The sequence below is a fragment of the Eptesicus fuscus genome, chromosome 4, assembly GCF_027574615.1.
Source record: "Eptesicus fuscus isolate TK198812 chromosome 4, DD_ASM_mEF_20220401, whole genome shotgun sequence".
NCBI classification, from domain to species: Eukaryota; Metazoa; Chordata; class Mammalia; order Chiroptera; family Vespertilionidae; genus Eptesicus; species Eptesicus fuscus.
The window spans coordinates 53,564,893-53,578,879 of record NC_072476.1 but is presented as its reverse complement, the minus strand read 5'-3'; the positions used below and the strand labels follow the sequence as shown (position 1 = coordinate 53,578,879).

The window sequence follows — 13,987 nt, the reverse complement described above, 5'->3', positions numbered from 1 at the left end:
ATACTAGTAGCCCGTTTGCACGAAGATTCGTGCAATAGACCTTCATTCACCTGGCTGCCTGCACCAGTTTTCTGCCGGCACCGGGGACCCAGGCCTTGGCTGTGGCCACCGCCTTATACCTTCTTTGAGGGTCCCCGTGCCGGCAGAAAACTGGTGCAGGTGAAAACTGCACCCCAGCCGAAACCGGTTTGGCTCAGTGGATAGAGCGTCGGCCTGCGGACTCAAAGGTCCCAGGTTCGATTCCGGTCAAGGGCATGTACCTTGGTTGCGGGCACATCCCCAGTAGGGGGTGTGCAGGAGGCAGCTGATCGATGTTTCTCTCTCATCAATGTTTCTAACTCTCTATCCCTCTCTATTTCTCTCTGTAAAAAATCAATAAAATATATTAAAAAAAAAAGAAAGAAAGAAAACTGCACCCCAGTGTCCCTGCGATCTGAGCAGGCACCCGGCTGGCGCCCAAGGCCAGGAAAGCCCCGGGGGGCTTCCCGGGCCTTGGGCTCCGCCGCACCCCAGCGTCCCTGCGACCCAATCGCAGGAGCGAGCCGGCTCCTGTGATCGGAGCAGGCACCCTGCTGGCGCCCAAGGCCCGGAAAGCCCCGGGCGGCTTTCCGGGCCTTGGGCTCCGCCCGCACCCCAGCTTCCCTGCGACCCAATCGCAGGAGCGGGTTCGGCTCGCTCCTGTGATCAGAGCAGGCTCTTCCCTGCAACGGTTTCCTGGTGGGCATGGTTGATGGGCGTGACTTGGTTGGTGGGCGTGGCTTGGGCGTAGCGAAGGTGCGGTCAATTTGCATATTTGTCTATTATAAGGTAATATGGTTTTGTGAGATAAAATTATGGAGCACAACCAAAAAAACCCAAAAGACTGTTTACAGAAGGCTGATCCAGACTTAACAAAATCTGAGGCAATGTTGTAATTTATAAAGTTAAGAATTCTGTGGTTAAGATGAAAAGTATACTTGAAAATATTTTAAACACCCAATATTTTGTGTTGTGACATTCTAAAGAGCAGTGAACATTTCTAATATCATGTGAGGAAATAAGTAGTATTAGAAATCAATTAGTACTCAGTCAAAGTCTAGTTATTGATTTAGAGATTGGGGTTCATTCCAATCCAGTGTTTGATTAACTGATGTGCAATCGCTCGGCTTGGTGGCACGAAGAATGCCTGCTGCTTCCCTTTGGTCAGAACATCCACAACCTAAAATACACATAATAAAATGTATTAGGATTTCAACACTCTCATACTTAAATATTATTTCTATGCTTATACAATTCAACTTAAATGTGAGAACTTTTATAGTGAATGACAACAGTAAAAAGTGATTAACATCCATATTCAACATGCAAAATTTAGTACAGCATCTTTAGTTGCTTCAATGAGTTTGTGATTCAATTTTTAAAATATTTGAGAAAATAAGGTCATGAAAAAGCTAAGTATATGCTCCACACTTATTTTCTTTTCTTTTTTTTTTTTAAATATATTTTATTGATTTTTTTACAGAGAGGAAGAGAGAGGGATAGAGAGTTAGAAACATCGATGAGAGAGAAACATCGATCAGCTGCCTCTTGCACACCCCCTACTGGGGATGTGCTCGCAACTAAGGTACATGCCCTTGACCGGAATCGAACCTGGGACCCTTCAGTCCGCAGGCCGACGCTCTATCCACTGAGCCAAACCGGTTTCGGCCACACTTATTTTCAAAGTAAAGTCAACTTCTGGGATAGGTTCCATTTTAAAAAATTCTGGAAAAAAATCTAATTTCTACTTTTGGAGGTTGAGCATAAAATAAAATTAATTTTATTTAGACATAGAAGGATTTCAGGTGTTCAATACTGCAGTATATCCATTTGTTTTCTACATAAATACTCTGGGTTATACAAAACACAAGTAATTTATCTCTCATTATAATACTTAATGATGTTTCAAAAAGTTCTTGTGAGTTTTGTCTTCTTATCCTTAAATATATTTTAAATTGAATAAGAACTTTTCACAAATTTTAAGCTTTTTATACTGATACTAGAGACCCTATGCACAAAATTCATGCACGGGCCTTGGTCCCGGCCCCTTCTCTCTGCCGCTGCGGCCAGGGTCCTCTGCCGCCTCTGCCTCAGCCCCTGCCTGCTGTGGCTTTGTCTGGAAGGAAGGTCGTCCAGAAGGACGTCTGGTCTAATTAGCATATTACACTTTTATTATTATAGATTTTTTTTAGAGAAAACTGTTTTAAAGCTATAAATTAAAATACAAAATGTCTAAAAACAATATTCCTGTTTTTCATCTCTGATATAATGGTTACCTATTTTAAGTCCATTAAAAGGTATTAATCTAAAGGAATGGCATTTGATATTAGAAAATTGCATAGAATCAGCATTATTAGAAGAATCTCAGAGGATGACTTAACACATCAATTACACTGTAATCCATGCATGATGAGAGGCCATAGCTATTCATTCAACTTGCTGAAAACAAGTATCTTTGCTGCATGCTTAAACCGATACAGTCAGAGAACAATCAATAGAAGAAGGAAATTAAATTGAACTTTACCTGTTCTCTAGTGAACCAGCGGGCATCCTCTATTTCATTCTTGTCAACTTTAATTTCTGTAGACACTGCCACAGCTAAGCAACCAATCATTAAGGAAGAGGGCATTGGCCATGGTTGACAAGAGACATACTGAACATGGCCAACTTTGACACCACTTTCCTCTTCTACTTCTCTCCGAACAGCATCTTCTATTGTCTCCCCTAATCAAATGGGGCAAAAGAACAAGGAGCTGATGAACATGCCCTGTACATATTGTGCTAGGAATGGTGCAAACATTGGCAATCACTTTGGACAGAAACCCAGTTCAAAGAATCAGAAAGCAGAAGCCTAAAACTAGATTGGAATTCAAGAAAACATTATTTCTTAAAGTTTATGACCACATACAAAATCAAAATAGCAACAAACTTTTCATTTCTTAAAGGTCCAAATTTTTAGTTACATCAAAAAAAATAACATATACAACTATCTAGCACCTACCTTTGGCTAAACACTGTAAACACTTTATATATTATTTCATTAATATATTATCACTAAATAGTTATAAATTATAACTATTTTTTAATGGCTAGTCTTTTACTCACTAAAATCTTCAAACTTTTTTCTTATGTTGTCAATTATTACAGATAACTGTTTTCAAAATAGTTAGAAAGCATATAACAGTTTAAAAACCATAGTAAGTGAAATTCAGCATTTTTCTTTTAACATTATTATTTTCCTCTGGATCAGCAATTTTCAACCGGTGTGCTGCAAGAATTTTTAAAACATGCAATACATGACTATTTAGTTAGGGGCACTGACCTCTTTTCCCTTAGGCTGTCAAGTGAAACACGACAACAGCCAACACAACAATAACTGACCGATGTGAATGCCCTGTCTTGAACAATAAATATATGTCATATAACAGAGGTGCATCTTATTGGTCATGCTGCATAATAAGGTTCAGTCTGATTGGTTAATTCTTTGTACCAGAAATACTTATATACAAGTATAAGGCACCTGATTTTTTAAAAAGTCACTTAGGAGCAAAATGGAGAGGTAATTACTATTATATTTTTGTAAATCAATCAAGATTATACATATTTTATTTGTCAGATTGGCAAAAAATATATTTTGTGTGGGCTGCAGAATTTTAGTAATTAGTTTATGTGTGCCATGAGATGAAAAAGGCTGAAAGTGGCTCTAGATGACTGCTGAGTCAGCTTTAATAAAATAAAATGATGTCTATAAATGTACTTTATATTTTGAATTTTTGGAACTGAGAATTAGGATAGAGGGAATGGTTTCTAAGTTAAGTTTATCTGGAAGTTTAGAAATATTGTGCTATTTAAATATAGCTTTCTTTTTCAAATAGATTAATACATTTCCTATATTGAAATTAACAACTTATATTCACAAAAAACAGTGAAAAGATGAGTCATTGACTAGCATAAGATATTTGCAAGACCATAACTAAATAAAGATTAGCATACAATACATACTTTAAAACTCCTAAAATCAATAAGAAAAAGGATAGACAACCAAAAACAAAAAATAGGCAAAGAACAAACATGTACAACTCAGAGGTAAAGAAAACTGGATGCCTATTACACATTTGGAAAAGATACTCCATTAACAGTGAAATAAAAATGAAAAATACAGTGACACTTTCATATCCACCAGAATGACAAATTAAAAATTTGAAAACTCTAACTTGGTGTAGATTTGGAATAACCGAACATTTCATGTACTGCTAGAAGGAATGTAAATTGGCAGGGACACTTTAGAGAGCAACTTGGCAATAACTAAAAAGGTTAAGATGCTCATATCCTATAATTTAACAATGATACTCTCAGGTATATATATTCTAGATAACTCTTGCAAATGTGTACAAGGAGTGTATAAAAATATTCATTGCAGTGTTGCTTGTAATAGCAATAACTTTGAAATAAATGTCCAACAGCAGAATAAATAAATTGCAGGATATTCATAAATGGAATAATATATAGCATTGAAAAAAGTAATCCAGAGCTATGAGAAGCAGCAGAGTGATTAAGATCATGGACTCAGAGACAACTGCCCAGGTTTAAGTCCCTGCCCTATCACTTACTACCTGCTTGATTTGGGGCAAGTTATTCAGTCCCTATGCCTTTGTGCCCCATCTATAAAACTGCTGAGGATCATATGATTTAATACATGTAAAGGCTTGGGAACAGAGTGTGGCTCTAATATATATTTATTACTATTATTATCTAGTAATGCAGATTAATATTGCAAGTTTGAGGTTAAACATGTATTAATTAGATATATTCATTAATTTATTCTGCAAATATTTATTGAACTCCTACTATGTAAGAGGCACTGCTTTAAGGGTTTGGGACACACCAATGAATAAAACTTACTTTCTGATAAAAGCAGACAAATAGATACATACAAAAATACATACATACATACCATGTTAGGTGGTGATGACTGCTATAGCAAAAGAAAACTGGCAGGATAACAGGGATTGTGAATGCAGGCTCTGGGGCTAACGGATGTATTTGGGGCTATCAGAGAAGTTCTATTTGAAAAGATGACAGCTGAGTCTAGCACAGAAGGAAGTGAGGTGTAAATCATGCTGATATCTTGGATAACAGCAATATATGAAAGATACGTGAGAGAGCAAGTATTGAATCTTTAAAGCACAAAATTATTCCATTAGTAAAAACAAAAGTTGTATCATTTAAAATACACAGAAAATATGTAAAAGTAACGGTTTTATTTAATAATTTATCAAAGATTATTTCTCAAATGCTGCCTAAAATATTTATTTGGAAATTATACGTTAAATAAAAATTATTAGAAACATTATTTTTAAAAAGCTTACCAGGTTCAATAAATCCAGCAAGGCAAGTAAACATGCCTGGAGGAAATCTTTTCTGCCTGCCTAAAAGACATCTGGTCCCATCTGGATGAATAACTTGCATGATTACTACTGGATCTATTAAAAAAAAAATCAGATGTATGAATAACAGGAAAAATAATTTCCACTCATTCTGTATATACAGTCACTGTCTAGTAGGATAATTAAAAGGTATATCTATTGTAAGAACAAGACTTGTCTAGTTACAAGAGATTATTTCTTTCTGCCTAATGACAGTATTTTAGGGAAGTTATATAGAATACTGTCAGTAAGCTACAAGATCATTTTTGTCCTCATTTTAATAACATTTATTGTGTACTTATGGTATGCTAGGCATATTCTTTTTTAAAAAATGTATTTTTATTGATTTCAGAGAGGAAGGGAGAGGGAGAGAGAGATAGAAACATCAATGATGAGAGAGAATCATTGATTGGCTGCCTCCTGTACGCCTCCTACTAGGGATTGAGCCCACAACCCAGGCATGTGCCCTTGACGGGAATCGAACCTGGGACCCTTCAGTCCATAGGCTGACACTCTATCCACTGAGCCAAACCAGGTAGGGCTCTTATTTTTTTTATAAGGAAGAAGTGTGAGTAGATAATACATGGCATGAATAAAATTCAAATTTTACCATAGTAAATGTAGTGAATTTTTCTCTCCCTTCCATCCTAATCCGTAATAAAATGTTTTTAAAAGCTAAGGTGGCTTTGTGATTATGTTTAAGCTATTAAAAAATATATATACATATAAATTAAATACAGTTCATGTCTCCAGACGTCACTAATCTAGTGAATTATCCTCTCTATATCATGACTGAGATCCAGGAATCAGATGTAAAAGGTTCCTGAGCAGTAAAAATAGATGTCACTAAGCCATGCACTTTACTTACTCTTAGGAGACCTCTTCAAGTGTTGCTTACTGAGTCTGTCTATTCTTTTTCACAGTTTGAAAGGGCTGGGTTATCAGATTTCTAAACCAACAGCAGTCTCAAAGCAATTAGGAGCAGAGAAAGTATAGGCAGATACCAGCAGTTATGAGAAGCTAGCTCCAGGCTGTACTGCTTGGGTGATGCCTCAAACAGGCACTAAATTGTTGGGGCTTCTTTTTTGGTGTCTCTGAACTAAGTGGACCCAGATTGGTGGGCTTTTGAAATCATATTTCTCAACACATCAAATTCATATTGATTAACCCAGAGTTAAGAAATGGCTAATTATGTACAATGTCCTTTATTTAAAATTCATGAAGTATGTAATAACTTAATACTTATAGACTTAACGGTTAAAGTAAACATGCTCTTAACGAAAAGGTCAACCCCTCAGCAACTGAAAATCTTGTCTTTCTAGAATGTCTTATTCCTCAGGATTCCAGATGGCTGAGATTTCACTGTAAAAGAAAAGGCTTACCAACTCTTGGATATGATGTATTGTGAACGCCATGGAGGCTAGGGCAGTCTTCTTTTAAGCATACTCTTTTATAGCCACCTTCTTCAATTTTAGTCGCACTTCCACAGGTTGGGCAGAACTTATATCGACTGTGCCAGGCAAGAACAGATCTTGCTTGAGCTACAACTCCTTTTTGAGAAAAACAAGAAGTTTTAATTCTGTGACAATTTATAAACAAATTAATATATAAGTAAAATATTCTTGAATCATAATAAAGACATATGGTATAAATGTTCTTAAGTCATAATAAAGAATATACTTCTGAATAGTGGTGTGATCAAGAGTTTAGTATTCCTATTTTTATGATGTGTACATTTTTTTAAAGTAAAAGATTTAATTCTACATATGACAAATGAAATTAGATTTAACTTTAATTTGAACTAAGAAAATATAACTCATCTAAGACAGATGTACTAACATCCATCTTACACACTGTATTAGCTCAGACTTTTACTGCAGGTGATTTTGAAATTTTGGACATACAAGGTGTATAGTGACTCTACAAATAGTGACTTTATAATGGAAACTTTTCTAAAAATACATTACAAAGGCTGTTCCTAACTTGGACTTGAACTAAAAAAGGCAATATTACAAACTGTTGGTACCCATCTCTACCTTGGTGACTGGCTAAGCCACTACTGGTCCATGTCACTGTGGAACCTATCCTGTTTACAACTGGAAACTGCATATAATATTTAAAAAATACTGCTGTTTACAACATTCATATTCTTGGAAGGGCCTTCCCCATTACCTAAGGGAAGGGGAACACTGACAAGTGACCCCTTCATCACCTCCCATTAACTCCTCAATCTATCATAATCGAGCTTCTTTTCTTCCACTCCACTGGTACTCCTCTTGTCAAATTCACCAAAACCTTTATACTCTCCAAACCAAAGAGCTTTAAAAAACACACAAAACTTTGTCTTTGTCTTACTCATATTCTCAACGGCATTCAATGCATTTGACCAGTACCTCCAAAAAATACTCTGCTCTCATGGTTTCCATGTCTCCTGTGTTCCTCCTTACTTTTGGCCACACTGTCAACATCACTTTTGATGGCTCCTCTCTTTCCACCTGACCTTTAAATTGAGAGGGATTGAGGTATGATTCTGAGATCTCTTTCTTACTTGCTCTCAACTTGAAATAATCTCAGCAGTTTCCTGGGATTCAAAAACCATCTTTGTGTTGATGACTCCCATATGGGTATCACCAGTTCAGACCTCCCCTCTCCTCTCTCCAGATTCTAATATCCTCTGAAATTTAGCATGCCCAAAACTAATATCTTGATTTACTTACTTTAACTCTTTCCTGCTTCCCTTGCTCTACTCATCACCCTATATTATTTTATTTAAAAAATAGTATCACTACCTACCAAATTACTAAAGTCTCAAGCCTAGTAGTCGTTCCTTTTCCTTCATTGTTATATACTCTATCCTCATTCCATCAAGTACTGTCAATTTTCTCTCAAAAATATATCTTGAATGTACCTCCTTTTCACCATTTCTAGTATTATCACCTTAGTTTAGGTTTTAGTCCAGGTTATTCTCATCTCCCTCTCACTTATAATAGTCTCAACATACTGATCAAGCCCTATCAGTCCTACCTCCATAATATCTCAAACTCTCTCTTTCCTGCAACTCCACCACTAATCTAAGCCAATAAAATATCTTACCTGGGATGCAGTAATTTCTAATCACCTCACAACAAGACTCCTAACTTCCATACTTAATTGCCTACAATTCATGATCTACAAAACAGCCAAAGTGACGTTATTTTTTTGTTTTTTTTTTCTTAAACATAGGTCAGGTTATAATATTTAAATGGAATTTAGACTAACACCCCTAGTTTCTTATTATGACTTGAAAGGCCCCACATGAACTGGCATATCCAGCAACAGAAAAAAACGAAGCAGTCCAAGAAGTCTTTGCCATCATGCTCATTGTACAGCAGGCGCTCAATCATTATTCACTGAAGAATCAAATGAAACCATCATGCTTTAGGGTTAATTCTGGGGAAATTTGTCTTAGCTGATTAAGATTGCTGTAACTGCCCAGGAGAGTAGTCCCCTAGGGTGAGAGCTTTATAAAGTTTCTAATGAAGATATAGCTTCATTTCATTGCTTACTGAAAAAAGCATGCCCCTAACAGGGGTCCTCAAACTTTTTAAACAGGGGGCCAGTTCACTGTCCCTCAGACCGTTGGAGGGCTGGACTGTAGTTTAAAAAAAACTATGAACAAATTCCTATGCACACTGCACATATCTTATTTTGAAGTAAAAAAACAAAACGGCAAAAACACCCGCATGTGGCCCGCGGGCTGTAGTTTGAGGACGCCTGCCCTAGAAACTGTAGATACATACAACTCCAATGGAGTTCCAAAGACCAGAATATTATCAATACAAGTATAGAGTGTTCACGTCTTACCAGCTTCATTTTCTTTCAGTTGCAGAAGAGCTGGCATTGGAGGATGAAGAAAATAACAATTTTCATGTCTTTGCTTAAATTCTTCAGCAGCAACAGGATCTATACCTAGAGCAAACCAGGCAACCAGCCCATCTTCTTCTTCTCTTGGGACTTCCCCAGTATAATTAAGTAACTCTTTTTTCATTTCAAGTTCTACTCCAAGGAAAATCAAGGTGATCTTTTCAGGCTGAGCCAAATAATCCTTTATATCTGTGTAGTTCAGCTGACAAAGCCTGACTTCTGGCTGTTGGGAACTTTCTTTGTTGCCACCCAGAGTAACCAAGGGATTTAAATCTGAGAAAAGTATATAAACTGTGGCTGGGTGGCTTTCTTTAGCTAGTAGCCAGTCCGAATTATTTCTTTTTTCACTTTTCCGGTCCAACAGCGTTTTGCCAAAATAATTTTCACATTCTTCTACTTCATTGGTTAGGAACCAAGGCTTCTTCCCACCTTTATTATTAGCTAGTAAGTTAGCTATATGCTTGTAACCCCAAAATTTAGCAATATCCAGTGCAGTCTGCCTTGATTTGTTGACAATGGATCTGTCACACCTATAGATAAAAGGAAAAATATAATAGGAAACAAACATTTTCTCCAGTAGTTACTTAATACTTTCAGATGCATATTATAGTTCCTTTAGTTAATGCTTACATAGACTTTTCTTCATTTAGTACATAATTTACAAGTGGGAAGATTAAAATAAATAATCATAAATCATTAAAAGTTATAGATAGTGGATATTTCAATTTTCTGGAGAATTATAAAATTAAAAAGCAGTTTTACTATGCGATATTAAAATTCTACAAGGGATTCATGGTAGCCACAGTGGGTAAACTTAATTTTCTGTTTTGGAAAAAAATATTAGATTAACTCCTAATTTTGCTTTGTTATTAAGAATGAAAAATTAATTCCTGAGTAAAAAAAGTTACAAGCTTTTAGTTAGAAATTATGCTACATTTTTTTTTATCACAAAACTGGTCAATGAGTTATTTACAAGTCCAATGATATAAATATGGCTATAAGAAAAAATATGAAAAGAAAAGATGTAACCCAGAAATTAAACCGTATAATCCTTCAGGTGGTATAGCCTCAAATGTTTACCCTTTCTCAAGTAGAAATTGGACAACATCTGGATGCCCATTCCTTGCAGCATACATTAAAGCAGTCCAGCCATTTTCAGAAGTTTCATTGAGGAGCGATGGAGAATGACTGAGTATTACTGTTAACCTAGCAATATCTCCTTCTGCAGCTGAAGAGTGAAATTGGGAAACTATTTCTTGCTTTGGATTTCTTTTTATAGAAGACATTTCGTCCTTAAAAAAAAGAAAATAGAAAAAAACTCATTTGCAATTGCTCCTCATATCAATGATTGAACATTATCTGAGTGCTGATATAATTAGAATAATTATGGTTTCTAAAACATAATTAGCAAAAGGTAATTAGCAGTCAACTGTCATCACAGCATACATCTCAAAATTGTCATCAGTTGGGAATTTTAAATATAATTCAACATGAGGGATATATACATAACATACAGATATTTGGTAATACAGATGAGGGGGCCGTATCCTTGGGAGAGGGACCAGGTAACAGCTTTACAAAGAGAAGCAGGTATTTGAAGTAGACAAGACATACTTCAATGGGAGGAGGGTTTAAAGCAGATAGAAGTAAAGGCAGAAGTTTTTAGCAGATGACAAGTAGTATTTCCCTTAGGTTTGCAGTACCAGAAACAGGTCCCTGTCCTCAGAGAAATTAAGAACCTTTAACCTTTAATAAATTATTAAAAAGCTAAGTTTCTCATGAAAACCATGTATTGCTTTTCCTTGCACAACTCTGCAATCTATCTGGAATTGATTTTTGTTCAAGGTGTGAGGTAAGGGTCAACATACATTTTTATCTCATAGAGTAATCCATATGACTTGGCATCATTCTTGAAATTACTATCTTGTCCTTTTGCACTGTAGCATTATCTTTGTCATAAATCAGATGACCATATTTTTTTTTTATCTATTAGACACTGTTCTAATGGTCACTTTGTCTACCCTTGAATCATAGAAACTTTTTAAACCCTTAACTTGGTCTGCTTTGCCATACTGTGCTGTTTCAGTAAGAAAAAAAATACAGAAAATAATTGTTTCGTATCTCTTAATAAATGTTGCCTAAACATGGGTTAAATGCGGTAGGGCAAAAACTGAACTATTTTTGGTGGAAATGGTTCGTTTCAGTTGTCTATGAATTCCTCAAAGTACCTTTTTTTAATGTATAATTTTTTTCTATGAATGCAGTTAAGAAAATATTTGGGTTTCTACTATTCTAAGCAATAGATATTTATACTAAAAAGAAGGAAAGGTTACAATCCATATATTTTGAAAGCAGTTGTCTTTAGTGTTCTGACACTACAAATTTGGCTGATTAATTTTATAGTATGAGTAGGGGGAAAATGGATGAGAGAGTAACTTTATTTTTGTTTACCTTTCCTGTTTGTATCTTTCTACTACTTACAAGTAAGTAGGTAAAAACTATAAATAGGTGAACTATATTCACAGGAATGTAAACATTTGAATAAAACCTAATAATGAAGATCTGTTTATAACTTAATTAAAAGTGACTTCTGTATTAGAAAACGATTTTTTTCTTTAGATTTACTTTAAAATTTACCTGATCATCGTCTTCATATTGAGCTTCCTAAATGCTTTAAAAATATTATAATACACAACTTTTAAGGACTTTGTTTTGAAGCACTGCTATATACAGACTCATGCGTAGTCTCCCTTCTAAATTGCCTTTCTCTTAAATTTATTTGCTATAAAAATCTCAGCCTATAGGTCCTTTAGTTAGGTTTATTGTAAGCAATACTTCACTGCCTCATTTATGAAGTCATGGCCTCTTCCTCCCCCTCCCCACAGGCCACTCCAGGTGGCTGCAAAAGTGTCCTCCCAAACACAGGGCCATTCAGCAGCCCCCGTGCGATGCTCCTGACAGCACAGTATTTTCAGGAGAAAGGTTTTTAAAATGCTCACTTCCCCCCTCGGCTTTCTCAGCAGAAAAGCTATCTAGAGGTAGAGCCATTATTCATTCCAGAGAAGCAGGGCCAACTCTGAGTCCAGCTCTAGGGCTCCATTTCCTTTCCCGCCTCTCACTGACAGGTCCTCCCTGGGGTAAGGACTGGAGGGCGGGATGGGGTGGTTCAGTTCCCCAAATGCTGCCCTCGCTCTCCAAGAGAGGCATGGGCTACTCTGAGAGGCCATTTAACAGAATCTTAGGTTTCACCGGCCTTACATTTTCTCCGAACCAACATCCACTGTTACTGATGTTGTAACTCGGGGGAGGCAGGGCAGACCTCGAATGGGGGCTCCATCCCCAAAGTCACCCACCGTTACCTAAGGAACCCCCTCCCCTGGGCACTCAGGCTGGTCCTTTAACCAATCAGGCGCCACCCACGCCGGTCTCTTCAAAGGGTCAAATGCCCGAAACAGTTTATTTTCTTGCCGCTACTGTGAGTCCTTCTTTTAATGTGAAACCAAATCCGAGGCAGCATTTCCTTTCACCCCTTCAGAGACCGGGCTGGGGGGCCCCCGCGGCGCTGCGCTCCCTCCCGGGCCAGGTGGCGGGGTCACCGCTCCTTCGCCCGCTCCCAGGGCGAGGCTGCGCCCCAGGACCCGCAGGCCCGGCGATGGCGCGGGGGAAGGGGCAGAAGGCGTGGAGACGGGTCCCCGGCCCCCGACCGGGCCGACGACTGACTCACTCGCCGCTGCCGCTACTAACCAAGTGAAGACCAGAACAGCGGAAACCGGGATGTGGTCAGGGGATGGGGAAACCCCGACACTTACTCTTTTCGGAGCCGGATAGAACCTTCCTGACTTCCGGTAAAGGGCCGGTGACCTCGCACAGCTTTATGGGAGATGTAGTTTGAAGGTCCAAGGCTGTGCGCCACCCTAGAAGGGGTGGGGTTTGGGGGGAAGACAGCCCTATCGCACCAGAGTTCCAGGCTAGGACCAGAGGCTTCCTGCAGGTGAGTGAAGGGTTGGTGCTTCTTCCAGGTGAGATGTGTAGAGTGTGGTGCTGGCTTGGAAAACTCGAGGTCTGTGGAATGGACTTCAGTTTTCCAGTAATTTGCACCAGTCGATAAGAGTCCAATGCAATGGAGTGCTCAAAGTGTTCTTTTTTTTTCATGTTAAAGAAAATTGGAATATGACTTGGACCAAGACTTTCCAGTACATGACCTTAAATAAGTTGCTGGCCTCTGAACCTCAACCTCCTCATGTGAAAAATGGTGCCATGTGTCGATGCCCCCCTCAGTCAGTAGAAAGTCCATACCAAGTGCCCACAACACACCTTCTTGGGTTGCTGTGAGGTTTAAATTGGATAATGCATGCAGTGCTAAGTCTACAGCTAGTACCCTCGACACAGTTATTATTGCCACCGTTGTTTATTATGCTCCAAAACCTACAGAAGTTATGTGAGTCCGAGATTTCAAAGGTAGGTGGTGGCAGTCTTCTAACTTCCAGATTTTTTCTTTACTAAATTGTCTCTTGGGCAATCAGCTACAATTAAGGAGTCAGGAGTTCTAAACCACGTGGCCAGCGATAGTCAAGGAGAGGAAAGGTCACCCTGGAGGCAAGGTCCCACCCTACAATACCGTGCTTCCGGTTTTGTCTGTT

General features: G+C 37.9%; 1 protein-coding gene across 2 annotated transcripts; it reads right to left on the bottom strand.

Moving 5' to 3' along the window:
- Positions 1–815: 815 nt before the first annotated feature.
- NUDT12 (nudix hydrolase 12) lies at positions 816–13,203 on the bottom strand. Of its 2 annotated transcripts, none has more exons than XM_028149786.2 (7): positions 13,157–13,203; positions 10,428–10,639; positions 9,288–9,877; positions 6,827–6,994; positions 5,388–5,501; positions 2,543–2,742; positions 816–1,198 (listed from the first exon to the last, which is right to left on the bottom strand). In XM_028149786.2, exons 2-7 carry the CDS (start codon positions 10,631–10,633, stop codon positions 1,088–1,090), a joined length of 1,389 nt encoding a protein of 462 aa, XP_028005587.2. In that variant the 5' UTR covers positions 10,634–10,639; positions 13,157–13,203; the 3' UTR covers positions 816–1,087. The 2 variants fall into 2 exon arrangements, with proteins under 2 accessions (XP_028005587.2, XP_008142719.2); XM_008144497.3 differs by lacking the exon at positions 13,157–13,203 and adding an exon at positions 13,092–13,115.
- Between the last annotated feature and the right edge of the window lie 784 nt (positions 13,204–13,987).

Excerpts from the sequence above, each read along its gene's own strand:
- NUDT12 (XM_028149786.2), bottom strand. The coding sequence starts at position 10,633 with ATGTCTTCTATAAAAAGAAATCCAAAGCAAGAAATAGTTTCCCAATTT. Across the intron at positions 5,502-6,826 it reads TACATCATATCCAAGAGTTG|ATCCAGTAGTAATCATGCAA; the intron begins GTAAGCCTTTTC and ends TTTTTTTAATAG. Across the intron at positions 1,199-2,542 it reads GCTGGTTCACTAGAGAACAG|GTTGTGGATGTTCTGACCAA; the intron begins GTAAAGTTCAAT and ends TGTGTATTTTAG.